Consider the following 12,956-nt stretch of genomic DNA (forward strand, 5'->3'; position numbering starts at 1 on the left):
AAATGCAGTTGTGAAAATGAACGAGGCAGTGCCCTATGCTCCAATCTGGCAGTTTTCCAAGAATACCTTGTTAAGTATTAATAAAAAACGCAGCATAAATAACGAGTGCTTCCTGTTACTGAAAAAAGCGGGAAATACGGCTGCCTATGTTGTCTCTAGTAATTCTAGAGTGACACAGAAGGAACTGGCAACACTGGGTACCAACAGGAAGGAGAAGGTGAGTGTGGCCCAAACCCCAGACCCGCCTGCAGAATCCTGCCGCCTCACCCCTCAGCCATTAGATTCTTTGCCGGCTGAGGGTCACTCAGCTCAGTCTCTCCACCTCTGTAACGCTACTTCCTCCTTAACTACAAGACCTCGGTCTCCTGCCTCCTACAAACTGGAAGTTTCGGTAATAGCAGAGCAAGTATTTTATGATAGGTCTCTCAAGTTAAATCTCATCAAGAGCTAGGCAACTGCCTACATTAATTCCACAGACCTAACGCAGTGCTAGGAATAAAAGGAGCAGAGTTCATACTTACTGACATATGACAGATGGATACAATGTAACCCTCTAGGAGGAAAGAGAACCTTTTATCCTTCAAAGTTATTAACTTTCATTAATTCAGAAATGGATCCTTAGGACAGGAATGAAAAATCAGTCCCACACACTGGTGTCAGCTGATACATGAATAATCAGTAATGGAGGCACAAATATTTTTGAGGCAAAACATCCTTTTATCACTCATTCATTCCTCAAACTGAAGGTGATGGGAGAGGAACTTACTTCAAGTACCCTGCTGGAAGTCATATTTCTGATATGCATGAATACCAATGACAAATCAGACAAATCTTTAAAATTGCTAAGCAATGTCAATGTAAAAAAGGCACTTTATAAGCATAATTAAAAAACTGAAGACTGAGAAAAATGTTGGTTTTATAGATTTACTTTCAAAGGGCAAAAACACTTAAGACAATTTAAATACAAGTCTAAACAGAATTACTCTGTCAAAGTCAGCAATGATGCAGAAATGCGGTCTCACTTCCGGACACTCAACAGCATCTTCTGAGTCCTCAGTGAAGAAAAGGGGTCTGGCAAAAGATAAGCTCAATGTTTCTCTCTGGTGTTACTGACTTTAAGTGATAATCTTTTAGGTGTTAAATCCAGGGTAACTAAAGTTATAGACACTAATAAAATGTTTTATTTTAAAAGTCTGATCGCTTGATTATTCTACAGCCTAAAGAACAATAGCTAATATTTATTAAGAGCCTTCTTTATAGCAAGCATTGTATTAAGTGATTTACACACAATATTCAATTTTACCTTCACAAAAGCCCCAGGTAGGTTCTATCATTATCCTCATTTTATTGAATACATATGAGGAAAGTGAGGCTTACAGAGGCTAAGCAGCCTGCCTGCCCAAGATCACAGGCTTGTGAAAAACTCAGATGTCTTGATGCCAGAGTCCATCCTCTTACCCATGAGGCCTCTCCTGCCTAATTAAGAGCCAGGCCATCTCAGCTTCCTGGACAGCAGGCTGGGCAGACCTTGGGTGGGTAACTGAGGGAGGCAGAGGTCTCTGCTTCTGGGTTACCTTGCTCAGTTTTTTGTACAAGGATGCTTTTACGAGGAGGGCTGACAATCAAGAGAGTCCTGTCCAGGAATGAACTGCTGTTAACACCTCTGGAGGAGAAAGATGCACACTAGGGCTGGCCCCCTGGAGTGGCAGATAACCAGAAGGCACCTGCATTTTGTAACCAGTGAAACTGTCAAGCACTTCCATTTTTCCATTTCTTCCCAAGTCTTGTCTTTATCGAAGCACCACAGAGAAATTAATTCTATGGGAGAATGTAATTCTGTAAGTCAAGTTATTTACCCGATATTTTACTCATATACATCCTTCTTGTCTGCAATGTAATCTACAATTTCCTGTGGGCACATCAACTTCTCCGCATCTGTATCAGGAATTTCAAACCCTGAAAGTAAAATTTACAACAATGTGTGAGTGCAGAAAATGCAAATCCTTTAGAACTGAAAGCATCTAACACTTCAGCAACACCCATAAGTACATCAAAAATTTCCAGCAATCTTGAATCCCATTTAAGTTGTGAACCTGTTATGTTCCAGACAATGTATTTTTAGATATAATTCACATATTAGAAAACTCCCCAATTTAAAGTGCAAAATTCAGTGGCTTTTAGGATATTCACAAGGTTGTGCACCATCACCATTATCTAATTCCAGAACATTTTCATTACCCCAAAAAAGAATACCTTGTAGCCCTAACCGATACCATCCCTCTATAGTTAGCATAATCTCTGAGGAACTGCAATTAAGTTCTGCTGTCTAGGAAGGCACAGATTCCCCTGGCTTCCATTCAGGCAGTTCACCTCCAAAATGAGCTGTGGAACCTTGTAAAGGTCTCATTTGCACAACTAACCATTCCAGACGAGCATAACTTGGTGTGCAAGGGGCGGCACTGCAGGAAACCAAGGTGTGTGTGCACACACATGTCCTATCCTCGGCACACCCAGCACTTTTCTAGACACAGACATTTAGGCCTAGCTCACGGGGGGTGGGGGTGCACCAAGGTGTCATCAGCTGCTCCACAGGTGAGGCTATGCCCTCCATCTTGGAGCCCCACCTCAAGAATCTTAGTGCCACGATCCCCTAGGCTGCATCTGGTCACTCAGCCCAGGGTACTACACTGGGCACTCTGCCAGACCTGCAGTAAGTGCTTTCCAAATAAGCGCACTGTCCCTAATACTGACTTCACCTGATAGTAAGCAGGTGTGGGGGGAGGGGGAGGGGCACTGCTATTGCAAATCCCAGACTCCCAGCATTTCTTTGCATTTATTCCACCTAAATCAAGAGCCACAATAGGCAGACCCAAGACTCAGCCAGTGTGTTAAAGAGTTAAGTTAAAAAAGGTGCACAACAGTATTTACCAGTTGTTTTTTAAAAAGGGTGGAAGATAGAGACCACAGATTCAATTATTACCAAATTCGTCTTCCATGGCCATGATAATCTCCACTTGGTCCAAACTGTCTAAGCCCAAGTCTTTCATAAAATGGGAATTTACTGAGAGCTGCAAGAAAAGAACACCAAATGCAAAATTCAGTCTGTGAGAGCATTTGCTTCTCAAGATAACTGAACGGTGACATGTCACTTTTTCATTATATAGAAGTTTTTTTTTTAATATAAAGAGGCCACATTTTACACATAAAGACCCATAACTAACGTTATACATTTAACCAGTGGCAACACACACTTGGTGTGCTTTATATGTTAACCTTATTTTGAAATGGTTAGCAATATATGTAAAGCTAATGATGGATTCACTTGATGTATTTTACGATGATCTTTGATCACTGTTCTGAATGACATCTGAGAGTCTGGTTTTTCTTGCTGCCTTACTGACCACTAAGACATCACACCTTAGAAGTGACATTCTGCTCCCTCAAAAGAATAGCACACAGTGTCTATTATCACCCTGTCTTTAATTTAGACCTCAAGATCAGCAGGAAGAATTCTTCAAAAACCACATCAAAAACAAACTATGCTACCCACACCACAGATTCAATTATTAAAGGAGGAATGTTTTAAGGTACCACAGTGAGAAAAATTCCAAGAGTTAAGTTAAAAAAAGGTGCACAACAGTATTTACCAGTTGTTTTTTAAAAAGGGTGGAAGATATAGACCACACAGTACATATACTATACATACCTGTACTTGTATATATATGCCCTTCCATATGCATTGAGCATCTCTGGAAAGATACTCAAGAAGTCAGGTCAACCTCCCAGAAGGAGAACTGGATGTCTTTGGGTGACCTTTTACTGAATGTCCTTTAAACCCTTTGGATTTTGTACCAGGTGATTAAATACTCATTTAAAGAAAAATCATTTAAACCGCATCAATTACCTTTTCTGGGTCAATCTTGTCATAGAGTTTCAAGACATAAAGAACACGGTCCTTGATTCCCTCTAATGTCAAAGGGGGCGCATCACTATACTGGCGGCACAGCTGTGTAACTCCACCTGGAACCTAGAACAAGGGAGGAGGGAAGCACTGTTGTTGAGCCCAGAATGCCTCCAAATAAAGGCACTGGCCTACAGGTGTCTTCCGTGGGGTTAGCAAACCCACCTCATCTGATTCCAACTGTGGCCATTAGGCCTCGGCCTAATGCTGGGCAGTGTCAGAAGCCCCAGCAATTCAACAACATAAAAGTGGATCTCCTTTCCTCTAAGAGCCAGGACTGGCCCCCTTCTCTCTCCTGTTCAGCCCTCAGGCTTTGGACATTTGTTCCGCTCAGTAACCCTGCCACTAAAATCACCTATGGTCTGCAGAAGAGCCTAAGGCTTCTCATGGCATGTCAAGCAGCCCACTGCCTCTGTAAGGCACTGCCACCTTTAATACCCAAGTCAAAATAATTCATGCAAAGAGCTGTCACGGTAAAATGAAAGGCAGCTCACACTGAGAACCATACACTGGAAGGGTCTAATTTGGCCCAATCAGTAATTACACTGACTGTGGCTAAGAAAAATGAAGCCAGTACCAACCCAAAGAAGAGGATGACAGAGCCCAACAGGCATTACATGCCAATCTATTTCCCTTCCAGGCGGGTCTGCCTTGTTGCCACCAACTAAATAATGAGCCATTCTGATCTCTGCCATGATGGAATAATATCTCAAATCTATCTGATGTCAGCCCACTTGGTATTCAACTAGGTATTAGGGTCTTGACTGGATTCCTTCACCAAATGTGGAAGGGGCTCCAAGTCACAGATCAGTGGACGTAACACCGTGGAACGTATGATGCACAAGAGGAGAAAATGAGACAGCCGCAGTTCTCACTACAGGAAATCCCTAATCTGAACTGGTTGGTTCACCTTCGAAAGTTGATTTTAAGTCTGCAGTTTGGAGTTCCTATGGCACAGAAACCCACAGAAAGTAGGTTTGCTTGTTGGGGTTAAGGTCCTCCAGAGTCTCAAAGGTCTATGAAAAATCATAATAAAAAACACTGCCAAATGAACCAAATCAGTATACACCTGTTTAAGAAACATTTATCTTGCAAAAAAAAAAATGTATCAGGTATTGAAATCCGGTTTAAACAGCAAGCTAAAGAGAGTACATGAAGTTTAACGAATATTCCAAAGAATATTTCTGGGTACTTTCAGAGTTTTAGAGCACTTGTTCTATTTTGTCTAAACTTATGGTCTCCTTTCCTTTCCGATTACAGCATGGGTTAAGGATACCTCTGCTCGGGGAATGTCGCCAGCCTACTTATCACAATGACTAGAAGAGGTTTCCAAGCCACAAATAAAAGCGAACAAGCAGAAAGGACTACAGAGAAAGGGGGAGAAGACATGAGTTAATATTGGTAATGACAGAAAAGAAACCTGAGGTGGAAGGATCTAACAAAGGCCTCATCTGTGTGCATAGCAAGAAGTGGTATGAGGTGGAATTATCATTGGGGAGAGGCAGGGAAGGCTGACATGGGCATGGCACCCAAGGGAAAGGAAGAGGCTGATGAGGGCATGTTCGTACTCAGATACCCAAGCAGCCCAGTAGGTGTCAGCACTGACTCCAGCAGCACTGGCAAGTGCCTACAGGGGCCAGCTGTGTACCTTATGATTAAATGAGCTTAAAGGGAGCTCCACCTGGAGACCACATGCCAGTCATGCCTGCGATGGGCTCATCAGGAGGCAGGAAGGTGTAGCAGGTGAGAACTCAGACCCTGGAACAAGAAAGTACCCTGGCACTAGCTCTTTGTTACTAAGCTGTTTGGCCTTGGGCAAGTTATTTAACCTCTTTATGCCTCAGTTTCCTTATCTGTAAAATGGGCATAAACAACAGTACCCAAGTTCACAGGATTGTTGTAAGGCATCAATGAGATAACAAAACATAAAGGACTTAGAACACTGCCTGGCACATACCCAGTAAGTGCTATTTAGGCCTACCTAGTAGGATCAGGATGACAGTGACCTGCCAGTTTGAGAGTCTGGCAGTAGTGTAGCCCCTAGGTACTTGATTTGATTCCTTCCCTCTCACAACACCCCCCCAACCCCCACCCCCCCACTTCTGGTCTCTTTACTGATTTTCTATCAGTATGTCAGGCTATAGTACTGCCTTAAGCACTTTACATACGTCAGTCACCTCCTTTAGAGCTAATAATAACCCCATTTTACAGATAAGGAAACTGAGAAAGAAAGGTTAGGTATCTTGCCCCAGGTCTCCCAGAATGGCCTCCTGGAGAGTCTTGTTTCCCCTCTACTGCTGGATCTCAGCCATTAAAAGAAAAAAAAGATATAGAATGGACAAGCACTTCTGAAAAGTGTCCCCAACAGCCAACATTGTTTCCAGTGTTAATTATTCTTCCCCAAGATCTACAATTAACAATTACATGCAACAAAATCACCTCCCACAGACATCAGATAAGGCTCTGTCTGCAGGAAAAGAATGACTACCCTGTGGTCTAGCAGAAATAAACCTGACTACAGTAGTTTCCATTAACATCCATCTTACCTCCAATGGGGTCCATCTCTAAGGGAAACTCAGAGGAACCTAGATAGCTTTAAAGACCATCTCATCAAACTACCCCCTGGACAGCTCTACCCAGATAGCACAGACATTCAACATCAGTTTGGAAATAAATTGTTTACCTGTCTCCAAAACACCTGCTCGCAGACCTCTGTTCCTCCTCTGCCAGCTGGGGCTCTAGCCAAAAACCTTAGAGCCAACCTCCACTATTCCCATTCCCTCACCATCATGTTGACTGGGTCACCCAGCCCAGCTGATTGGGAGGAAAGGTCTCAAACACTCCTTCAACAAACCGCATTTAATCTTTACTCCCTGTCACCTAGACAGAGAACATCCACATTCCTCACTGGGGCATACAGTGCCCTTAAATATATCTGCCTTCCCACTTCAACCTGGGTCTCTCTCTTCCACAGGCACCTGAGGGTAAAATCTTAGTGCCGCACTCTTCCTGGCCTCTGCCTGTGCCATCACATCCTGCCCCGAATGCTTGAGAAACTGCTGCCTTCAAGACCAAGCTCACTGGGGGTTTTAATTAAGCCCCTCTTCTTGCTTCTGCACTGTACATACATATGTCCTCACACGTGGCAATATCTTGCCTTTACCTATTACCTGCCTGTCTCAGCAGCCTTTGAGCTTTACCTTATTTGCCAAGCACTGTGAGGTGGGCTGGATCCACAAAGATAAATAAAACATAACCTCTACTCTCAGAGAAGCCTATGGTCTAATGGAAAAGACCAATCCAAACAAATCATATCAATTACAATAAAAACGTGGCAAGAGTCGAGACAGGTATCTGTAGGCTGTTTCAGTAACAAAAGCTGTCATTCAGTCCTTGAGAGGCAGACTTGCAATCAGCCAGGAAAAGGAAGGGGACAGATTTTTCAAGCAGGGAAGGACAGACCAAGAAAAGGAAACGAGGATTTCAGGAGGGAAAACCTGATGGAACAGAAGAGATAGGACAAGCAAAGCTTCAGATGAGAGGAACAAGGGCTGGAGGGTGACTGGCTTACAGGCAATAACAGAAAGTGAAGAGACAGGTCAGGGAGAGTGTGTGGTTAGAGAGCTCTGGACCTTACCAACATTTAAGGATTTGGTAAAGAAAGTTCCCAGCAAGGTAGAGAAAGACATGAACCAAGAGAAAATAGTGTCAGAACAGCCTAGGGAAGACAGCACAGCAAGGAATAAGCTGGCAAGGTTAACACAGAGCTGCCAAGTGTTCGGTGAAGACATGAACTGGTGTCCTTCTTTTGTATCCATCTCTGTATCCCTCAACAGCTATGGTAAGGTCTGGCACACAGTCCCTCAGTATCTTTGAATGAACAAGTATTCACTTTCCACTTCAATCCACAAAGGATATAAGGTGGCTAAATGGGAGCACTCACTCAAAATCACTTTGTAAATATAAAGAAAATGGTTTTTCTGCTGTACACATAAACCACACAGAGGCAGTGGAACACCTCCGAACACCCTGCTATTCAAGCCATGCACCAAGCACCAGCAGTAGCAAGATCTTCTGGAAACCCACTGAAAATGCAGACCCTCAAGCCCCTTTCCAGAATCCATGTTTTAACACAGGTGCTCTGCATGCACAATCAGTCTGAATAGCAGTGCTCTACGAATATTACTTTGCCTCTCAGCTTAACACTAAAGTTGGTCTCAGGAATAAAACAGCAAGTATGCACACCGCTCTTTTTAACTCAACTTCAAAGTGACACTTTTAACCTTTTGAGTCATCGACAGGACAATGTCCCCTGAATGAATCCACTATACTGTCAGTAAATCTTGTCACCGGCTGCACCAAAGAACCACTGGCAACTTTTAAAAACAGATGACCAAGCCCCACCTCTAGAGATTCTAATTGATCTGGCCCAGGCACCCCTGGTTTTTGCTCTAATATCTTAGTCAAGGTTGAAACCACAATTACATTAAGTCCTGGAGTTTGAGAAGGGAATTCTCAACTTAACCTTGGGAGTCTATCCTACCTGAAGACAATCGTTCTTAATCTTGATGTGCTTCAGGATCACCTGGGGAACTTAAAAAACAACAAACATGTCAGTGCCTCATCCCAGAGGGGTAAATCGGATGGGGAGGGGGAGAAAGCCCACAACGGATTTAGTGTTCTCTCTCTTTTAAGCTACCCAGGTGACTTGAATGTGCGGCTAGGGTTACGAATCACTGACCTAAGGTGAGTTTCAGTCTCAAAAAGGTTTCATCAGATAAAAAAAAAAAAAGTAGCCATTTCTTGTTTCCTATCCTTATGTCCAGGAGACCCAGAAACAGGCAAAAGGGGCCACAGGAAGAAATCTGCGGAAAGAACTGCTGTGGAGAAGGCTGTAGGCCAGGATGTCTTCCTCTTTGCACTGTCATTAGTTTCTCCCTAGCAAGCAATCGCGGTATTTATCGTTACCACTGCGACTAATAGCGACCAGGATTTTGAGAGCTTACCAAGCACCGCACTCGGTACTCCACCTATCTGATCTCCTCTAAACCTCGTTGAAACTCCACAAGGTAGAGACCAGTATCCTAATTTTACGGTTCAGACTGAGGCTTAGCGAGGTTTCAAGACTTGTCCAAAGTTCCGCCAAGTGGCAGCCAGCATTCGAACCCAAGGGTGTTTGACTGGAAGGTCTGTGCTGTTGCCCGCAATCACTAGGTCACCCGAGTCCCGCCAGGGGTCAACCAAGCACCGTTAGGCAGTGGTACGGAGAACGAGCAGGTGTCCCCCGGTCACCCCCGCCAACAGCAGCCCCAGCAGCCGCGGCCCCGCTGCCTGGCCCCTCCTCCCCCACCCCGAGCGGGCCCGACGCCTGACCCCAGCCAAGCCCCCACAAAGTCACCGCGAGTCACCTGCGCGAGCACCGAGGCCGGCTGCGGAGCCCCAGGTCTCGTCTGGGCCCCCGCGGGGAACAGGGTGGTGCTGAGCGGCCGGGCCGCGGCCAGCGTGGGGAGCCTGGGCAGCGGCGCGAAGGCCGCGGGGAGTCGGCGGACACACACGCAAAGGACACGAGCCGCCATGGCTACGCCGACCCAGGATGCACTGCGCCGCGCCCTCGGGTCCAGTACCCTCTTGCGTTCCGCGCAGGCGACGCACAGAGCGGCGCTGTGGGGAGCCGCCGGCGGTGGCGGCCCCTGGCGGCTCCTGGCTGCACTGCGCCCTCTGGGCACGTGGTCCCGCCCTCCAGGTCCAGAGGCGAATGGCTGCTGGAGCAGAGCTGAAATGGCGCAGGTGTTGACTTTCCCTAAACACTAATCACTGACCCAAGAAAGGAACTTATTTTTATTTATTCTCTGAAATTTATGAAATACATTTATTTAAAACTTTTGATGCCAGGAGTTCCGTGGCGGTCCAGTGGTTAGAACTCCGCACTCTTACTGCCCAGGCCCGCGTTGGATTCCTGGTTGGTGAACTAAAAATCTCAGAAACTGCCTGGGGCGGCCAAAAACAGAAAAACAGACAAAAAAACAGTTTCGATGCCCCATTCTTCCATAGGTATTAAACTTATTTAATAGGTCAAAACAGTATAAAATAAGAATGTGAAAATAACAGTTGATGTAAATGCATAACTAATACATGTGGGAATTATGATAAAAACAATACACATATTTTAAAACGATAATGTATAAATAATATAGCTGACAGAAATGTGTAAGTAGGAGAAAGTTTAAACGTGCTAATGCATTCATACTTCTCAACAGGGAAATCCAAACGTATAGGTAAAAAAAAAAAGAACACTGGCTCCAAACTCTGCCCACTGCCTGGATGAACAATTCAACAATGCCTTCAGCTTTACTTCAGTTGCTTCTTACTTTTGTTAAATTCAAGTAAAATGAAATGCAGTGCCTTTAATTTAAAATAGAATGCATACTGTGATCCCACTGTTGTCATTTCTATTTATGTATTCATTAAAATATTCAGGATCTGTTATGTGCTGGTTGTTGAGACTCCAGCAGTGAGCAAGCCAGACTGGCAGTCTATTTTCAGATTTTACATTCCAGTGGGAAAATATACAATAAACAAAGAAAAAATACACCCCCCCTCTCCTGGCAAAAAGAAAAACAAAAAACAAAAACCCTCCAGGAGGTAGTGGTAAGTACAATGAAGAACAATAGAGCAGGGAAGGCGATAGTGAGGGCTGTGCAGGGCATGTATTCTAGACAGGGTGGTCTCTGAAGGCCTCTCTTTGCAGGTGATACTTGTGCCAAGACTCTCATCCATCAGGGGGGATGGAAAAGAAACCCCCAGGAATCACCCTGCTGCTGGTCATGCGGACCAGAGTCTCTATGGCTATGCTAGCAGTCCAGCCCAGGCTTCTCCTGCATCCTGATTTCATCTCCACCACTTCACTGCTTATTAAGCAATTGGAAGAGCAATTGTATCACCTCTTTGGAATGGTCACTGAATAAACGGCCAAGTTCCACCTCCAGTAGCAGCCTTCCATTTCTGCAGAAAACTGGCACCAAAAATCTAATTGGAGTCATAGGATTAGGGCCAATAATATGTGCTTAAGTCACCAGTGACACAATAGCCTCTGATTATGCCTTCTTGGCCATGTTCTGTGGCAGACTCATGGGACAGATCTATGATGGTCTTAGAAGAGGGAGCATTCAGGAAGAGCTTGATAGCCTACAAAGTCCACATTTGGGACCCTCTCTTCCCATAACCTCTCTGTATTTCTGTGTTACATTTTTTTTTAATTTATTTATTTTATTTTTTACTTATTGGCGGCACTGGGTCTTTGTTGCTGCGCGCCGGCTTTCTATAGTTGCAGAGAGCTGGGGCTACTCTTCATTGCAGTGCGTGGGCTTCTTATTGTGTTAGTTTCTGCTGTACAGCAAAGTAAATCAGTTATACATATACATAAATCCACTCTTTTTTAGATTCTTTTCTCATATAGGTCATTACAGAGTATGGAGTAGAGTTCCCTGTGCTATACAGTAGGTCCCCATTAGTTATCTACTTTATATATAGTAGTGTGTATATGTCAATTCCATTCTCCCAATTTATCCCTCCCTGCCTCCTTTCCCCCTTGGTAACCGTGTTTGTTTTCTACAAGTGTGACTTTCTGTTTTGTAAATAAGTTCATTTGTCCTATTCACCCTTTAATCCATTCATATCTAGATTCTACTTGACCTCCCACCCCCACCACTAAAACTTTTCGTAAACCCCACCACTACATATTAATTTAAGTTCAATAGATAGAACCTCTCTGGCCGCTCCTTTTCTGCCTTCCTCATGGCTCTATTTCCTCACTCATCATTTAAACATTGGTTCTGGGCAGCTGTCCTTGACCCATTCTTGACTTTAAACATACAAGTTTTCAGAACTGATTCACTCCAGAGGGTTTTTTTGGTGTGTTTTTGTTTTGTTTTCTTTAAGATTTATCTATTTATTATTTATTTATTTTTGGCTGCATTGGGTCTTCATTGCTGTGGACAGGCTTTCTCTAGTTGTGGTGAGCACGGGCTACTCTTCGTAGCGGTGCACGGCTTTCTCATTGCAGTGGCTTCCCGTTGTGGAGCACGGGCTCTACACACGCCTTCAGTAGTTGTGGCACGTGGGCTCAGTAGTTGTGGCTCGAGGGCTCTAGAGTGCAGGCTCAGTAGTTGTGGTGCATGGGCCTATTTGCTCTGTGGCATGTGGAATCTTCCCGGCCCAGGGATCGAACCCGTATCCCCTGCATTGGCAGGTGGACCCTCAACTGCTGCACCACCAGGGAAGCCCTAAGTTGTCATTCTTCATGAAGGTTTTCTTAAACCATCCCCCACCGCCCCATGTTATGCTTGCTCATTTGAGCTTCCACAGAAACACTATGAACACATCCTTTCAATTTAAAACACAGTATTTAAATTAAATCACTGACCTGTGCACTTCTGAAGGGTGGGGGCCTCACAGCAATCATTTTCACACTTACTACGTCAAATACGTACTCAGTGTTTGTTCTGTGGTTACAGATTTAGACCTACTCAGCTTTCTTAACTCTTAAAATGAAGATAACATGTTTCCCAGGGTTCCTGAATAAATTCAATCTTTGTGAAAACCCCTCTATTACCTATGATGTGCTTGCAAAGTATTAACTCATTTGAGGTTAGAGATAGTGAGAACAGAATTAGTATAGGAAAGTTAAATCTTTCATGGAAATGTATTAAAGAGTAGTAATGGGACTTCCTAGGTGGCGCAGTGGTAAAGAATCCACCTGCCAATGCAGGCAACACGGGTTCGAGCCCTGCTCTGGGAAGATTCCACATGCCACGGAGCAACTAAACCCATGTGCCACAACTACTGAGCCTGTGCTCTAGAGCCCATGAGCCACAGCTATTGAGCCCATGTGCCGCAACTACTGAAGCCCACGCGCCTAGGGCCCGTGCTCCACAACAAGAGAAGCCACTACAGTGAGGAGCCTGCGCACCACAATGAAGAGTAGCCCTCACTCGCA

The 12,956-nt window shown here is 44.5% G+C and overlaps 1 protein-coding gene across 1 annotated transcript; it reads right to left on the minus strand.

Annotated features, from left to right (window-relative positions):
• Positions 1-910: 910 nt before the first annotated feature.
• NDUFAB1 (NADH:ubiquinone oxidoreductase subunit AB1) lies at positions 911-9,557 on the minus strand. Its single transcript, XM_057695632.1, has 5 exons — positions 9,370-9,557; positions 3,905-4,027; positions 2,981-3,068; positions 1,857-1,956; positions 911-1,071 (listed from the first exon to the last, which is right to left on the minus strand). Exons 1-4 carry the CDS (start codon positions 9,535-9,537, stop codon positions 1,865-1,867), a joined length of 471 nt encoding a protein of 156 aa, XP_057551615.1. The 5' UTR covers positions 9,538-9,557; the 3' UTR covers positions 911-1,071; positions 1,857-1,864.
• Between the last annotated feature and the right edge of the window lie 3,399 nt (positions 9,558-12,956).

The sequence above is a fragment of the Hippopotamus amphibius genome, chromosome 9 (genome assembly GCF_030028045.1).
Source record: "Hippopotamus amphibius kiboko isolate mHipAmp2 chromosome 9, mHipAmp2.hap2, whole genome shotgun sequence".
In the NCBI taxonomy this organism is placed as follows: domain Eukaryota; kingdom Metazoa; phylum Chordata; class Mammalia; order Artiodactyla; family Hippopotamidae; genus Hippopotamus; species Hippopotamus amphibius.

Excerpts from the sequence above, each read along its gene's own strand:
- NDUFAB1 (XM_057695632.1), bottom strand. The coding sequence starts at position 9,537 with ATGGCGGCTCGTGTCCTTTGCGTGTGTGTCCGCCGACTCCCCGCGGCC. Across the intron at positions 4,028-9,369 it reads CGGCCTCGGTGCTCGCGCAG|GTTCCAGGTGGAGTTACACA; the intron begins GTGACTCGCGGT and ends CCCTTGTTCTAG. Across the intron at positions 3,069-3,904 it reads ACAAGATTGACCCAGAAAAG|CTCTCAGTAAATTCCCATTT; the intron begins GTAATTGATGCG and ends CTTTTCTTGCAG.